The 17,100-nt window shown below is 37.1% G+C and overlaps 1 protein-coding gene across 9 annotated transcripts in view; it reads right to left on the bottom strand.

Moving 5' to 3' along the window:
- LOC136832138 (microtubule-associated protein futsch-like) overlaps positions 1-17,100 on the bottom strand; it is a 92,953-nt gene that overhangs the window by 68,174 nt on the left and 7,679 nt on the right. For all 9 annotated transcript variants that reach the window (XM_067092803.1, XM_067092804.1, XM_067092799.1 and 6 more), the window contains exons 2-5: positions 11,703-15,628; positions 9,150-9,218; positions 6,959-8,681; positions 6,168-6,273 (exon numbers count right to left, since the gene is read on the bottom strand). In XM_067092803.1, coding sequence (XP_066948904.1) covers positions 6,168-6,273; positions 6,959-8,681; positions 9,150-9,218; positions 11,703-15,619 — 5,815 coding nt within the window. In that variant the 5' untranslated portion in view covers positions 15,620-15,628. The remainder of the gene's footprint in view (positions 1-6,167; positions 6,274-6,958; positions 8,682-9,149; positions 9,219-11,702; positions 15,629-17,100) is intronic.

Here is a 17,100-nt window from a genome sequence, read left to right as displayed (position 1 = left end):
ACACGTCTCGAACTCTCGACCTACCCGCACAACAACTTCTCGCTGCTGGGAAGAAAGGGCGTTGGGTCGGGTATGATACACGTAACATACGCTACCGGGGTCTAAGCGATGTCAGGCAGGGCAGCCGATCGAGACTACGGTCTACCCCAAAGCCAAATCAAAAAGTCCTTCAAAAGAAGGCATCGTGCTTACCCCATACAAAAATGGGAAAAAAGCAGGTTAAAAGAAGAAGAAGAGGAGGTGGTGACTGTACAAGTCAGAGAAGAATGGAGAGAGCTCCTTTCACAACCAAGTGCTTATGGGGAAAGCTAAAGGCAAAACATTTATGATGATATGAATTGCACAAGTGAATGAGATTACACTCATTAGAACTGTTAGTTGTGGTGGGTCAAATTTTACTGATGGCACAAGGTAACTGTATTACTCCTCAAAAGGCATAACCTTCTGAGGTTAGGCATTTCTATCTTGCCTCAATGGTTGGCTGATCTCTGCATCTTTTTGCTATAACACCAAGTATAAATCTCTTATTTTATTCTCTCTTTGTTCCAAGCCTATTCTATCCCAGAGTGCTCCACTGGATATAATGGACCTTATAAAGGCTGGGACTCCCACCTACTCAGTTTTACACATAAATTACGATTCAAGCTCTACCTGACCAATGGGCCTCTGGTGACACAAATCAAAGTGTTTCTGACAAAAATTTTTTCATACACGAAAATCAATTATAAATGAAAATTTTTCTAGCCTAACCTATCCTTAAATCATTCAATTATGTGATCCACTCACCTGTTCACGTTGTTCTTTTTACTCTATGCAATCCAGCTTTCGACAACAAAAACCACAAACAGACTTACAACCCAACCATTATCGACCTAACCTTCAGAGAGCTCTCTCTACCTCTTTCCACCATGCTTTTGACACTCCCGCTCCTTGTTTGTTTACATTTTCTCCTCCCCGCCATTTCGTCCTGTGACGTCACTTCCTATGACGTCACAACAATAACATACTCTTTAAACATAAGGAATGCTATGCTATAAAAACATCTTATAAAATTAAACATGTGCTTTCTTTTTATACATTCTGCAATACCCATACACTTCATCAATGCAGAAAATAAAATAATGACTAACTTATAAAACTAACATACAATCACACTTATCTCCTTCCCCCCTCCTCCAGCCTTTTCTTATCCTAATCCCCTCTAATCTCCATTATTCTCCAATTCTTTACCCTCTACATAATTCCTAATGCTTTCCCCAGAAACTCCAGCTTTGGTCAATACATCAGCTATCTGATGCTTTCCTTTTATCCATCTCACCTCACTTATTTCTCCAGATTCTATTGTTTCTCTTATTGCTGCAATATCAATTTTTAATCTCTTACTACTTACTCGGTACTTGATTTTATTGCAGTCATTAGGGTTTTGCTATCAGTTTTTTTCACCAGTGCTTCTAATTTTCTCCCTCCTACTATCTCTTCCCACAAATGTTTGAAATATATCAATCCTTCTATGGCCTCCCCAACACTCAGAGCTTCTGCTTCAATGGTGGACTTTGCTACTCTTCTAGATTTTCTGGATTTCCACCATATAGGGCTTCTCCTTTTACCATCTGTCAATGATATCACATAACCTAATTGAGTATGACCATCTTCAATATTCCCGAATGAAGCATCTGCATAGGCTTCCCAATAAATCTTTTCTTCTTCTAACTCACTTATTATCACTTCTCCCATTATGCACATAGTTTTTCTCACTATCTTAATCAGCTTTCTCATATCTTGAGTCATTCCTTCTTTAAAAGCTTTACTTAATTCACTAACATCATATGATATTTCTGGCACAGTATGTAGCGATACCCCAATTCAACTGTCCTACCACTGATCTATATTCTGTTAACTCCTTTTGTCCTAATACTCTATTACCTGTAAATCTTCTGGCTTCTGGTTCTCTTATAGAATTTATATACTGCCACTGATTAAGACAAATTCCATTTTCCTTATGCTCTACTATTACTCCTATATACTTAAAACTTTTACTTTCTTGTTCTCCTACTTGTAATTTCCTTTCAATTTCCCAATTGTTTCCTTTAAAAATCCTTCAGTTCCTCCATAGCAAAAATCATCTACATGTGTACATAAAATACCATTCAATTTATTGTCTTTTTCCAAAAAGAATATATTAGGTTCTAATCTACTCCTCTCACCTTTAAGCTCCTCCACCAGTTTTACCACCTTACAATACCATGCCTTTGCTGCATCCTTGAGCCCCATAAACAGTTTTCTTCAATTTCCATAATCCACTCCAACCATCTTCACTAGGTGGTTTTAAATATACCTCTCGTTGTATTTCATCACCCTGTAGATATGCAGTTTTACATCTAACGTATAACAATTCCAATCTTTCAGTTTTATTACTGTCAAACAAAATTTTAAAATTTCGGCATTGCATGTAGGACATCTTTTTCCCATTCAGCCATTTCTTCTTCAAAACCTCTAGCTACCAATCTTGCTTTACATATCCTTTCCCCACCTTTACCTTTTCAGTTACTATCCATCTTGTAGATATAGCTTTTTGTCCAATGTCATTTACCTCCTCATATACCTTGTTTTCTCCAACTTTGTAGTTCTTTTCTTTAGCTTCAATTACATTTCTATTTTCGAATCCTAGCAAAACCTCTTCTTCATCTTCAATTTTTTTCTACATGACTATAATCTCTTAAGTCAACCCATCCCTTGTCACCTGACTGTGAGTCTTCTACATTTATGAATCAGCCCAAGATTTGCTTGATCTTTTCCCTGCAAGGCTCAATATCGTCCACTCTTCTACTTGTCCTGTATTTTTGTTTATAGCTCTAACTCTATTTCCCTTTCTGAATTTGGGTATCTCTTCTATTAACTCACTTTCTTCTGTTACCTCACTTTCCCCTTCATCTTCCAGTGTTTCCTCTGCCAAATCTCTTTCTATAGTCTCTTCTACATCAGCATTCCTTCTCCAGCCAATTATCATCTTTCCTTCCTGCTCATCTATATTCCCTTCCTTTGATGCAAGGGATTCATCTTTCACAGTGTGTGTTTTGTCTACTTTAAGTATCTTCTCCTTTTCTGGTGATAGTCTTTGAATCCTAGTAACATGTATTCTCGCTACTTCTCTTAGAGAATCCCCATGTTTAACCACTACTGTTTTACCTGATACTCCCACTACCTGAGCAGGTCCTCTCCATTCATTTTCATTTTCTCTCTTATAGAATACCTCGTCTCCCCTACTGCTTCTTCAAATTTATGTTCTCTGACATTTTTGTTTAGAGCAATTCTTATTTTATTACAAGACTCATTTTTGATAAACACTTCTCTGGCCTTATGCATTGCATTCAGTGTATCCCTTACTATGCTTTCTTCCATACCTTTTCTCTCTGCTTGCAGGACTTGAACTTTCTTCTCCCATTAAATTAGGCAAGGAAGGATTTTTCCCAAATACTAATTGGTTGGGGAGAAACCACCATTATTTATTAAGCAGTTCCTGGCACTCACTACCCATCTTAATGCTATGGACCAATCCACTTCCTCATCATCTTTCATCTTTCTTAAGCTTTCTTTGATTATGCCTACTGTCTTTTCACACAATCCATTGCTCCATGGAGATTCTGATGCTGTGGCTAATACTTTAATATTCCATCTTTCTGCCATCCTCCTTACTTTTCATTTTGAAATTCTCCCCCGTTGTCTGATAATATTTTTAGAAGGTGCCCCAAATATCGCAAACCACCCGTCAAAAAGAGTCTTTATAATAGTTTCTGGTTTCTTGTCTTTTATCCAAAAGCCTGACAATACCTTGTTGCCATATCTACCATTACCAAGAACTTTCTCTCTTCTATCTCTCCCACATCCATTGCTACAACTTCATTGAATGTCTTACTCAAGAAAATCCCACTACTGGTTTAGCTGGATTTCTTTTATATCTTTACATACTTCACAACTTGCGATTAAGTCAGTTAGTAACTTTTTTATTTCCTCTTTTCCTTCTCTCCCAAACCGTCACTCCACTGTGCTTCTTCTGTTAGCTTCCATATTTTATCTCCACTTCCGTGGCCAAATTGTAGATGTAACTTCATCATTGTACCTTTAATTTCCCTTAGGCTCTTTCCCTTCCACCCTCCAATAATAATTCTTCTTCTACCTTCCTCCTCAAAATTGGTATTCTTAAATGGCCCTGTCTGTCTTCTCGTAACTTTACCTTCATTTCCCTAATACTTCTATTTTAACACAATTCTCTTTAAATTTATGGTCATCCCCATTTTACTCATGGTTTTCTTACCTATTAACCATGGTACATCACCCTGCAAAATTTCTGTCTTCAAATAAAACTTTTTGTTTTCAATATCACAGTATTTCCATTACTCCTTTTCGACTTGTATGATGACTCACCAAAATTAAATACTTTATTAGACTCTTTCTTAGTATCATTCATTCTCCTCAATTCTTCCTGATTCAAACCCACAACAATGCGTGCTAGTCACAATTCCCTCACAAACTGTTGACTTACATCCTGTGTCTAAAATTGCATCAACCTCTTCCCAAGATTCTTCTTCTATTTTGCTAACTTTTCCTATATAAACTTTTTCTTCTTCTTGTCCAGTTTCTGATTTCTTCTTATTCTGAAAATTCTGAGGACAATCTCTGGCCCAATGCCATTCCAATTTGCATATAGCACACAGTGTTACTTTCCCTTCTCTATTTAAAGGATTTCTTCCACCTCTACCTCGATTCACCTTTCCCGATATCTTTGGCTTTTCCACCCTTTCCCCAAATTCTCACAACCTTCTGATCCTAACCATTCCCCCTCCTCTCTATTCCCTAATCCCTCAAATATTCTTTTCATTATTTGTGACAGTTTTATATTCAACTTTTCTCGACCACAAGCTGCTAATACCATTTGTTTTTGATCTTCTGTGAGATTCGATTGTTCTAGTACATGAAAACCTTTGCTTCCCCTTCAAGCATGCTTTTCCCTAGTGCCCCTACTACACTCTGACTCTGCCTTTTCATACCTAATTATAAAATCTCTCATCTTTTCACTAGATTCTCTTTCTGTTTTAAAATAGTTTTTCATTTTACTGTAATTTTCCATTAACGTATCTTTTAGATACACTTCATCTAGTTTGGACAGGATTATCTTTGAACCCTCGCTATCCTTAAGTTCATCTCTATCTATTCCTTCTGTTACTTCTAAAGCTTTTTCCCTTTTAAGCTCATCCCTATCTCTATCCCCGGATATTTCACTTCTTCTCCACACACCACAAGCCAATCTTCGACTTGTCCTCTCCATCCTTTATAATCGCCCTGTGCCCCGCTAAATCTCGGACAGTCTCTCCTCCATTTCATCTCCCAAAGTTTACCATCAGATCCGTCCATTTTTAACGAACCACGCTCTGCTACCAATTGAAAATTTTTCTAGCCTAACCTATCCTTAAATCATTCAATTATGTGATCCACTCACCTGTTCACGTTGTTCTTTTTACTCTATGCAATCCAGCTTTCGACAACAAAAACCACAAACAGACTTACAACCCAACCATTATCGACCTCTTTCCACCATGCTTTTGACACTCCCGCTCCTTGCTTGTTTACATTTTTCTCCCTCCCGCCATTTTCGTCCTGTGACGTCACTTCCTATGACGTCACAACAATAACATACTCTTTAAACATAAGGAATGCTATGCTATAAAAACATCTTATAAAATTAAACATGTGCTTTCTTTTTATACATTCTGCAATACCCATACACTTCATCAATGCAGAAAATAAAATAATGACTAACTTATAAAACTAACATACAATCAATAAAAAGTGTCCAGCTCCCCATCCCTACATTCTTGCTGAGTTACTCTATTTTTCCAAGAAACAAAGAGAAGGATAATTACCACCTAACGATGGGTCATATACATGCATGTATGAACAATCAACCTATATGACTGGTGAGTCACTATGAACAAATATGTCTGTTTTGTGTCAAAAAACAATATTTTATTAATAACAGAAAGGTAAAGACTTTTTACATATGACACCATACCTTCTCATATCAGTTTATAAATAAAATCTGTATGGATAATATTGGATAAGCAGTACTCATTAAATACAAACAATAACTAAAGAGATGTGGCACTAATTACCTTTTCGAGTGCAAAGGAGGGTTTCACACACGCATCCCAGTTTACAGAAGTCATTTGTGCAGGTAGCATTTGGATCTATTTTCACAGCCTCTGGCTGTTCTGTAGTCTGAAAATGAATACATATCAAAATAAATTCTGAAATATTCAGCATCCTTTACATAATCTGACCAACAGTACTTAAGTTACTTGAATGATGTACCTTGCTATCAAGTACTAGAACAACTCTCTTCACATTACAGACAACAAAATACTAGCACAGCTCTCTTAACACTTTAGATGTCGAATACCAGCACAACTCTATATTCTAGACATCACATACTAGCAAAACTCTCTTAACATTGACATCAAATACTAGCATAACCTTAACATTCTACGCAAAATCAACTTAAATAGTTTTTTTGTTAAAGATGAAAGCTAAGTTTTATTAATGCCACGAAAACTGGCCAAAAATGGTAAACCCAGTGTTAAATTTCCTCTTAAAATAAGCTCTAGTTCAAAGATGGACGGTCTGAGTCTTTCAGCAGGTGAGAAGGAGTAGGGCGCTCCCATACCAATAAATGTCTCTCCCCCCTTGAAGTCACTGCTTCCCTTGCTAAAAGTGGCAATTCAAATCCAAGTCTATCAAATTCAACATGTGTAATGACATTATTGATAGTAGTGCACTTGTAATTTACACAAGCACAAAATTAAAAAAAATAATCAGCATTATCACCCAAACAGGCACACAATCAAATAAATACTTTCTGTTTCACATACACACACACAATAATAAGAAAAAGTGCAGCATGTACCTCACCAACATAGTTGACAAAATTCATGCTGAGACGTTTCATTTCCCTTGAAAGTGACGGAAATCTGTACATATTTTTCTTGAAGACCTTACTCTTGTTAGCCGTTAATCCATTAACTGCCTTCTCTCCACTATCAGCAGTATCAGAGCTTGATTCATCATCTTTTCTTTCACTGGTTCCTTCAGATACTTCACTCTGTGAGGCTGACAACTTTGTATCATCATCAGAGGACTTTGATGGCCCAGTTTCTTCTTTAACATCATTTTTCTCCAATTCCAAAGATGGCTTTTCATCCAAGCATGCTAGTTTATCCTTTTCGTCACTCTGAATTCTCACATCTTTTAAATTTGCCTCATCTTTCATATCACTTTCCTGATGATCCTTTGAAGAAATGCCTTCTTGGTCTTCATCCCTGCCATCTTGTTGCTTCTGGTCTGACATGAGAGGAGATTCCTTTGATTCCTCTGCACCTGCCTTTGTTAATGTCTCGATGTTTTTCTTCTCTTCTTTCATCTCGTCACTACAACTTTCTGCCTTTAGATTTGACCATTTGCAATCCTTACTGTTCATCCCTCCTTTGGTATCCATTTCTTCAGCCTGCTCATCTTTTAAAGCACCACTGTTTCTACTACTTCCTTCACCAACAGTTTCATCTTTATGGGAGCTCATCTCAAGATCTTCCTTCGGGATTTTCAAATCACTACTTTCATCAGGTACCTTAACGTCTTTGCTGTCTTCTTCACTTGTCTGAGGGTTGTCTATTTTCTTATCTGCCTCTTCCGTATCTCGATTGTCTTTCTCTATCGTGTCTGGTGAATTAGATTTACCTTTATCAGATTCCATCTTAACATCATCCTCTTTACTTTCTTTGGCCTCTTCATCTTTTTCATCGCTTTCATCTTCAGACATTGCCAACTTGGCAGCAATGATATCTAAAATATTTGACTTATTTGGCTTGACAGGGAGTTTTGGCCAAGTCTTTCCTTTCTTCTTGTCTTCAGATTTTTCCTTTTCTTTGGAGTCACTTTTTTCAAAGTCTTTTTCTACAGGAACTGCTGCTGATGCCTGGGAGGATGCTTGAGGTGAATCCTTCCCATCACTTTCTTTAGTAAAAGGCTCTTGCAATGCTGACAGTGCAAACTTAGCCATATCTTCATTTATTTCAACTGCTTTAACCTGTTTTTTGCTAGAATCTACACTCTGACCTTTGGGTATGCATGGAGTTCCCATTGGTAATACAACTCTTGCACGGACTGAATCTGAATTAGAGGGGTTAATCTTTGTTAGAGAGCCACCAAGTGTCAGCAGTTTCCCCCCATCATATATATAAATCAATTCGACAGTTTTCCTCGAGACAGTAACAGGTGGTGCTGTCTTCTGAGTTTTGAATACACTATTAAGGGGCACAAGCTGTCCTGCTCTATGAACAAAGAGAGTTGAACCATCTCCTTTTGATTCCTTACAAAGTTCTTTGTTATAATAATATTTGTATTTTTCTTTGGGATACAAAATATCTATGGCATTAACTTCTTCGTACTGCTGTACCGAATCCGAAGCAGCATCATCATTTTGTGGTGCAACAGCAGATTGCTCTTCTTGAGGGGTGGTAGCTGGATCTGGGATGGAGGGACTAGTATCCTGCTGCTCTGCAGGAGGATTAGATTTCTTATCACCTCCTTCAAGGAACTCATCAGTAATTTTAGTCACACCATCCTCAGTCGCTCTGGGAACAAGAAAGAAAACAATATCAAGCATTATTTAAAAAAAAAAAAAAAAAAAAAAACATTCAGCAAATCACATACTGTGCACTACAGTCCAAAAAAGAAAACAAAAGCACAGAAAGAGAAAGCACTGCCCCAAAAAATACTTCAAATGGATATTTAAAATAATGTTTATATATATATATAAATATATAATTCTTCATCCCAGTTGGTTACCAAGGGTTCAGAAGTCTACCCTTTCACACCTTACCACACTTACACACCAACTTTCTGCTGTAAGTGTGTTATTAGCCACTTAATCTAACCCAACCACAAATAATTATTTATACTAGCTAATGCTATATCTATGATACCCTGGTAAGTGCAGCAAAATGCTTAAGGTAACTACGAAACTCACACTAATATCACTTTCAGCATCAGTTCATAATAATTATATATTTTCTTTGTTGACGACAGCAACGAATACTTACTTGCACTTAGGAATTGCATAGCTGATATTCAGCCGTGAACAGTTGTCCAAAAAAGCATCCAAATCATTGCTGAAATAGAAAAATATATAACACTTGAGAAAGTAATTTATATTTCTCCCAGGATATGAACCTACACTTTCACAGATGGCAAACACTTAACCTCTGAAATTGTGAACATAGAGATGTTCCAACTAGTACTGGAAAACATTACTTACCATAGTTTATAGTTATTCTAATTTTACAAAATGCAGATAATTCATTATATGAAAAACTTTCACGTATACATCACCAACTGCTTTTTTCTAATACAAAAGTTTTAGTATTCAAAATACATATTTACTTTCATTATATTTTCTATAGTTATTACCCATGCTAATATGAGAGAAATTATCGGCATACAAACTCTACACAACTCAGTACAGATTAACCTAAATTCTTAGTTAACAGACATTTTCTAAATAAAATATGAACAGTATAATCTTAACAATGAGTCAGTCACATTCCTACTTTTCATATGAGCTTTATCTATGGATTTGTGAAGAAATATTAAAACTGGAACACAGTAAAGAGGAAATTAAGAAAGCTAGGTAAGGAACGATATATGAATAGACAATGAAGGGTATAAGGAAGTAAACTACATAGCTAGATCCTCAAGAGATTACAAAGAATTGTTAGTATTAGGATACACTGAGAGCGATGCACCACTAAGCAGCATTGACCATAATAGCTAAACATTAACGATGAGGCCGAGGTGAAAATTCAATGCGGGCACAAAATAAAAACAAAAAAACATTCTGAGAGGCCAGGAGGGAGTGAGAGCTTCAGCAAAGACTTTATTGCTCTGAAGAATTAGAAATTTCCAAATCAAGACTATATAACCTGACTTCATGTAAGTAGATTTGCATTTCAGTGTAAACAAATAAAAAATTCAAGAAGGTATCAATTATCAATGGATATACAGGCAGTCCCCGGTTATCGGCAGCCTCAGTTACTGGCGATCCGGTTTTACGGCGCTCGTCTAGCAACGACGATAACCAGATTTTCGTCGCTGATAACCGGTTATCGGCGGCGATCGCCTCTCATCAGTGGCGCTGATCACCGGTTATCGGCACCGCTAACCAGGGATCAGTGCTATTGTCACCGATTTTCGGTTGTCGTCACGTCGTCGGGAATGGAACCCCATCGATAACCGAGGACTGCCTGTAAACTGTATAATGAATTTATTCATTTAATGTTGTTACCAGGTAGATATACTGTACTGTACATTAAGTTTCATTTACCTACACCTAAGAAGTTGGAAGGTGGGTATGGTTTCATTTGCAATTACTGTATCTTCAATGCAGCCTCCTTAAAACCACTACCTCTGGAGGACAATTACTCTAGAATCACGTGAATGTTCAACTTTGAGATAATTTTCCCAAAAGTTGTTCCTCTCATGACCAATTAATGTTTCTGCTAAGTTTCAAGTTCATCTCAACTGTTCCTAAGATGTACCAACAGACAACATAGTACTAATATACAGTTTAAGCCATACATCAAATGCTGTGACCTATGAGGTCATTCAGTGCTGAAAGGGAAGCTGCAACCTATGAGGTCAGCGCTGAAAGGGAAACTGAGAGTAAAGGAGGTTTAAAAGGTGTAACAGGAGGAAAACCTCGTTTTTGCACTATGAAACAACTGTTAGCAGTAGCAGATCGCGGAAAGTAAGTTGGAAGAAAGAGAATATGAACGAAAGTAGAGTAAAAGGAATGAAAGGTGTTGCAGCTAGTGGCCGAAGGGATGATGCAAAGAACCTCAAGTAATACCTCAGTGCACGGACATGTGAAAATAAGGGCTTTTGGCAACAATCATAGCTGACCAAACAAGAGCGATCTTGGTGTGGGTATACTTTCTACTTATTGAGCTCAATACTTTTTTTACATACACTTCCTTTTTCCCTATTCTAAAACTGATATCCTATTCTTTTCTAAACTTATGTGAATGTACAAAAATATTTCTAATTAGACTTATTTAAGTTGCAGTGCAGGAAAAACACATTTCACAAAGGGTGCATTTCAGTGAAGACAGATACAATCTATAGTGATTATTACAACTGAAATAAAAAGTAGATAGAACAAATGAAAAGAAACTGAATCGACTGCCACAAAAGAAACATGTTCATTTAATAAGGATGAAGGATACCATGACTAGTAGATGCCACACCTCTGTTTCCAAATACTATAACACTTGAAACACTTAGCTTGATTTTCTCATCTGATATAAAATTGTAATTATAGAGCATACTCAAGGTTTTTGTGACACATAGATTATGGACAAGTATATCTAAAAACTTTGATATTACTTTCACGATACAGCAAAATAGTAAAAAGAAAAAATACTATTAATGGTTCAACTTAAACATTCTTAAGGGAACACAAAACTGTTGACAAGCCTTCCACATTCAAGTACTGTAATAAAATCTAATTACTACTGTACATTTTCTCAAGCTAGTAACTAAACTAAAGTTTTATAAAAGTGAAACCAAAGATCAAAAATTTATCACAAATACTGTACCTTGCAAAAGCACTTGACTGTGCAGCGTTTCGTTCTCCTGGATGCCCTTGAGTTTCTCTACGGGGACGTTCTGCTGCAATGCTGCTTGTGCTGCTCTTTTGCACAGGGGTGCTGTGCTTCTTAACCCTGGAGAACTTTCTGGCTTTTCCTTTCTTCTTCCTAAGGCGTCTGAATGTTTTCTGTGTTTTATTGTATACTCTCCTTGAATATTTCATCATTTCCTCCTCAGTATTAAATGATATAAATGTAAAGCCATCTATAATATCAATAGCTTCTCCTTTGGGTCCGACGCTACTTTCTACTTGAATATTTTCATTTAATGATGTTGCATAGGATGACACATGGTGAACTTTTGGGATTTTATCTGGAAACCCAATAAATGGTTCTCCTTTGATTGGACTCAAAAATACCTTTGGTACACCACTAGCTTCTATTCTCTTCATTACATCTGATCTTCCTGATGACAATGGTACAAGTTCTTCATCTCTTTTAGGAAGTTCAATTCCCTCCTTGACACACGACACTTTTTCATCACTATTTGAGCATGAGGAACCTTTACCTATTGAATTTTTACCACTAAGATTAGTATCAGATTTTTGTGCTGTTTCTTTTTTGTCCAGCATCCCCTTATCTTCCTTTGGCACATCTGAGTGATCAGCATTTTTACTACTCTCTTTCAGATCTTCCTTTTCTTGCTTTTTGTTGCTCTTTTCTACATTATCTTCTGGGACCTTTTGTTGAAGAGTGTCTTTCTTTGTTGAAGGCTGTTCCTTATTCAACTCTACTGAGTTCTTCTTGGATGTTTCTTCGACAACTTTGTGTTTTTCATTCTTTTTACAAGAATCTTGGGACTTTTGATTAGCAATATCCTTTTTAAGCGTGTCTGGAGTATCTAACGAAGTAGTCACCACTTTTTTACATGAATTTAAGTCTTTAGTCATTTTAACATTTTCCATCATTTTCTTAACTTTAACATCCTCTGTTACTTTCTCAGGTGCCTTTTCTACTTTCTTTCCTTCCTTCTGATTCATTTCTTGAACTACTCCAACTTCTGACTCCTCTTTCTTAGCAGCATCCTGATCTTTTATCTGTTTACTGTGAGACTTTCCATGATCATCTTTGACCCCATCTCGCCTCTGGGATTCCTGATTTTTACTGTTGGAGACACTATTAAAATCTTTCTGGAGATCTTTCACATAAGAGGGTGATGGCTCCACTAGAAGAACTTTGCTGGGCGACTTGACTAAGGATTTGTCAGGAGTAAGAACATATGAAGCAGATGATTTAATGCTTACTAGCTGTCTACCTTGACTTTTTATCATCCTGTTTTTTGAGCTATCTCCTTTCATTGGAACACACCTGTTTTTAACACCCAGGGCCAAATCTTTTCCCTCAGACCTTGCATCTTCTTCTGACTCACCATCATCCTCATTTGGTTTTTCATTGTTAAAAATCTGACTCATCTGTCTCAAAATGTTAATCTTATCATTGTGCATCATGATGTCTAAAGGTCGTTTGGCTAAACTTGCACTGCTATATACAGGACGAGGCGAGAGCGTCTTTTCATGAGACATGGGAGACTTCTTCTTGGTACTTGAAGAGCCTTTGCTACCTTCACTAGTCCCTGAAGAGTAAGAATGATCAAGAGCTACTTTGCCTTCTGGGGACAATAGAAGACTCTTTTTTAGAGTGCTCGTACCTTCCCCTGATTTTGAAGAATCGTCCTCACTACTTGAATCTAGAACTTCATTTGACAAGAGATTCATATCCTGAGACTGTTGTTGCTGAGGCACTTGATCCATCACTATACTACTTTCAGATTCTTTACATGAGCCAGGCAAACTGGACTCTGAAGAACTTCCTCCATCTCCAACTACAACTTCTTCAGCTTCAATATCTGTTAAGTCATAGAGAGTAACCTTTTGTGGTGTGGGACTTAATCGCAGCGAAAAGTCCGAATCAGAAAGGCTGCTATCATTATGAGGTGCTGTCTTTTCTGGGGTAGACAAAACATTCTCTTCAGAGGCTTGCTTAGCCCTTACTTCCTTAGTTGGCATTTGAGATGTTTGACTTACAGACTCACCTTTAAAAGTCATTACTTCTGTGTTCCCTATAAAAATAGGACTCTCAATTTTGTTAGCTTGACTCTGCTGTAGGCTTGGGATTTTTATATGAATTTTCCTATAACGTACAGGAGCTCCATTTCCAGGGTTAGCAGCAGCAATGGTAACAAGATTGGATACCTTAACAGGTACTTGCTTCTCTTGCTCACTTTCTAAAGTGACACAACACTTATCTGCAACTGGTAATGTAGGCATTAAAACTGTGCCCTGGTTATTAACTGCCTCTTCACTAGTACTCAAGGGCTTTATTATGCTCCTAGTAACTCTTATTTCTGCCCTTTTACCAGATTCCTCTTGTACTCCACTATCTCTAAAAGCCTCACCCTTCTCAATGTCTCCTTCAGCACTTTTACATCTTTTGTCATCTTCACAAATTTTCACAGTTTCACTAGCTACCTTCATTTCAATTTTAGTTAGTTCCTTCTCAAAATTTTTCTTCTCTGGTAAAATGGTGAGCTTTTTCATTTTCACTGGTGCAAGTGTGGCTCCAGAAGACAATTCCTCTGGTGTTTTTACCCCAGTAGATGACCTGACTGCACTTTTAATCTTGTACTCACTTTTCTTTTCATCCTGATCAATTCCTTTGACACTTTCATTACCTTCTTCCTTTTTCTTGGTGACTGTCTGATCATCATCACTTCCTTCCTTAGGCGACACTCCACTAATATTCACTGCAGCACTCTCCTTATGGGCTTTGCCACCGTCTGTAACGTTTTTTTTTATATGCAGGCCTCTTTTAAGGACACCAACCTTGTCCTCAGTTGGATCACTTCCAGAGGTATCAGATAGGGAAGAATTACTATCCTTCCTCGTTAAACGTGTCCTAGTGTTTACCTTGCCCTTTTCATCCATGGAATTTTCACTATCATCTCTTTTACCTTTACTGTTGCCACATTCCTTAACTGATGCAACTTTAGTTTTTCCTTTCCCACTAGGAATGTTTTTTGCGCTTTCATTTTCTTGTGAGATTGAACTCCTCCTAGGTTCTTTCAAAGGAATGCTTTGAGCCAATCTTTTCAAAGACTCTGGGGTTTCTAAAACTTTTGACTTCTCTTTCTTGAACTCTTTCTTCAACTCTTTTCCCTTTACTTTCACATTATCTTGAGGTTTTGATTTCTTGACAAACTGTAAATTAAGGTCAGCTGGCACTCTAGTTCTACTTCTAGTTGCTATACTTTCAGCATCAAGAGTTGGAGGTTCAGACCAGTTCTGGGTTCTGCCACGTCCTTCTTTCAAAAACAAAACAAGATCCGGGGGTGAATCGTCACTGCTTTCCTCAGTTTTGTCTACCTTCACTGGTGTTTTTTTACTATCACTTGATGATCTTCGTTCACCTTTCTGCAACTTTGTTGCTTTCTCTCCTATTGCACTAGTATTGTCAAGATTTCCCTTACCACACTGATCCTTATTGAGCGTAATCTTGTTCTCTTGATCTTCACTTTTCCTACTGGCACTCAATTCTCCTTTCTCCTCATCCTTCTTTTCACTCAACGAATGAGATTCTTTTTTGATAGGAGATTCTATTTCTTTGTCTTTTTCTAGACTTTTTGCACAACCAAACAAACCTCTTCTAACTTTTGGAGAACCCTTTTTTTCCTCCTCTGGTGAAGACTTTGAAGGAGAACCCCTCAAAGGGGATTTTTCATCTGACACTGAAATGGGAGACTTGCGGTCTGGGGAAGCATCTTGCACTTTTCTTCCTAAAAGTTTAACATATTCCCTAATATTTTCTCTACTCCTTTCTGATGATCTTCTCTGACGGCCAGGGCTACCAATACCATCTGAGTCACTCATGATTCATTTCTGAAAAGAAAAATGAAAAACATGACTTTGAAGTTCATGCACAAAAAATTTATGTACTGTGCTTATCTACTAAAAGGCCAAGAAATGCACCTAGCATTACTATTCAACCTACTAGACCCTACAGGAGAGTATCATTTACCCTGCGTCTTGCATGGCGCTAATGACTAAATGTGGTCCTATTGGTCATTTACAGCAATCATTCAGCTATCAATGCCTAGCTTTCACTTTTCAACTCTTTACCCAATCTGCCTCGTCCCTTACCACCCAATATACCTATCAAACTTTTTATTTTGCTACAATATTCCCCTCTCAAGGACAGGATTAAAAATGCAAAAGAGGCTGAACTGCTAGCAGAATCATAGGTAAATCAGGTAGACTTAATAATCAACCTGATCAACAGTAGGAAAAAAAAATGAAAAAGAATCTTTGAATCTTGAAGAGCATCATGAGGCACAGGAAAAGTTACTAAAGCAGTGTCAAAAACAAAATATAAAACTATAATGAATAAAATGCTTTTGATTAACCTTGACAGGAGGGATAAATCAATAAGCAGGAAGTTTAGACATAAGAGCATCATCCTTATTTCTATTTGTCCTCTTGTGAGGAGCGACAATATTTCCAACAGGTCCTACGTAATGGATGATAAAACATTAGAAAGATTATGATGGTTTTCAATGGATCTTTATTTATGGAGCTATAATAGTGGTCAAAAATATGAAAGACATTTGAATGATATTTTTCAAAAAGTCAAAGATAAGCTGAGACATTGTTAAGTCCCTGCTAAGCGGGTTTTCTGTGGTGGCGACCCGTTTTCTTTGCCTCTCCTGGGATCGCCGCTCCTAGGATAACGGGTCATGCAGATTCAGACATACCCAATCATTTAAATTGATTTATGTAAATATTTACCTGCTACCAACTTGTATGTTATGTGTTTCTTTTTCTCAGGTATCAGAATGTATTCAACTCTGCTATTGCTCATTTGTGTAACTCAAAGTTTGTTTGTTTATTGCATTTATTGTCAAATGTTATTGACCTCAGGTCACCCTAGTTCTCATTGTATTCCTCAGCGTGACGTTAGTATGCCACTATATAAACTGCCTGTGTCCTCAATAAAGTAACATAACTTTATCCTGGTCATTTCTTTCACACCTCTTAAAATATAATTTGGCAACAGATTTTAAAAGAAATAGTAATATCTTTCAAATTGATGAAAACAAACAAAAGGCAAATCATCCAAAAGGGTTTATGCCTAGATATCTTGTTGGGTCTTCAAGAAGGAAAAATTCTGCAGACCTTACATGCAGTAAATAATGAACACAGAATGGGACTGATGATAAATTCTGCACACCTTGCATACAGTACATACGTAATGGACACAGAATGGGACTTCTGATAGCCAGGTAAGATTCAAAATGGCTATTAAATTACTGTACTTACTGCAGCTAGGAAAGATAATAAAAAACAGAAGCCAA

This window comes from Macrobrachium rosenbergii, chromosome 49 (assembly GCF_040412425.1).
Source record: "Macrobrachium rosenbergii isolate ZJJX-2024 chromosome 49, ASM4041242v1, whole genome shotgun sequence".
In the NCBI taxonomy this organism is placed as follows: Eukaryota; Metazoa; Arthropoda; class Malacostraca; order Decapoda; family Palaemonidae; genus Macrobrachium; species Macrobrachium rosenbergii.
Note: the sequence above shows the minus strand (reverse complement) of the source record. Positions and strands in the feature narration are given on the sequence as shown.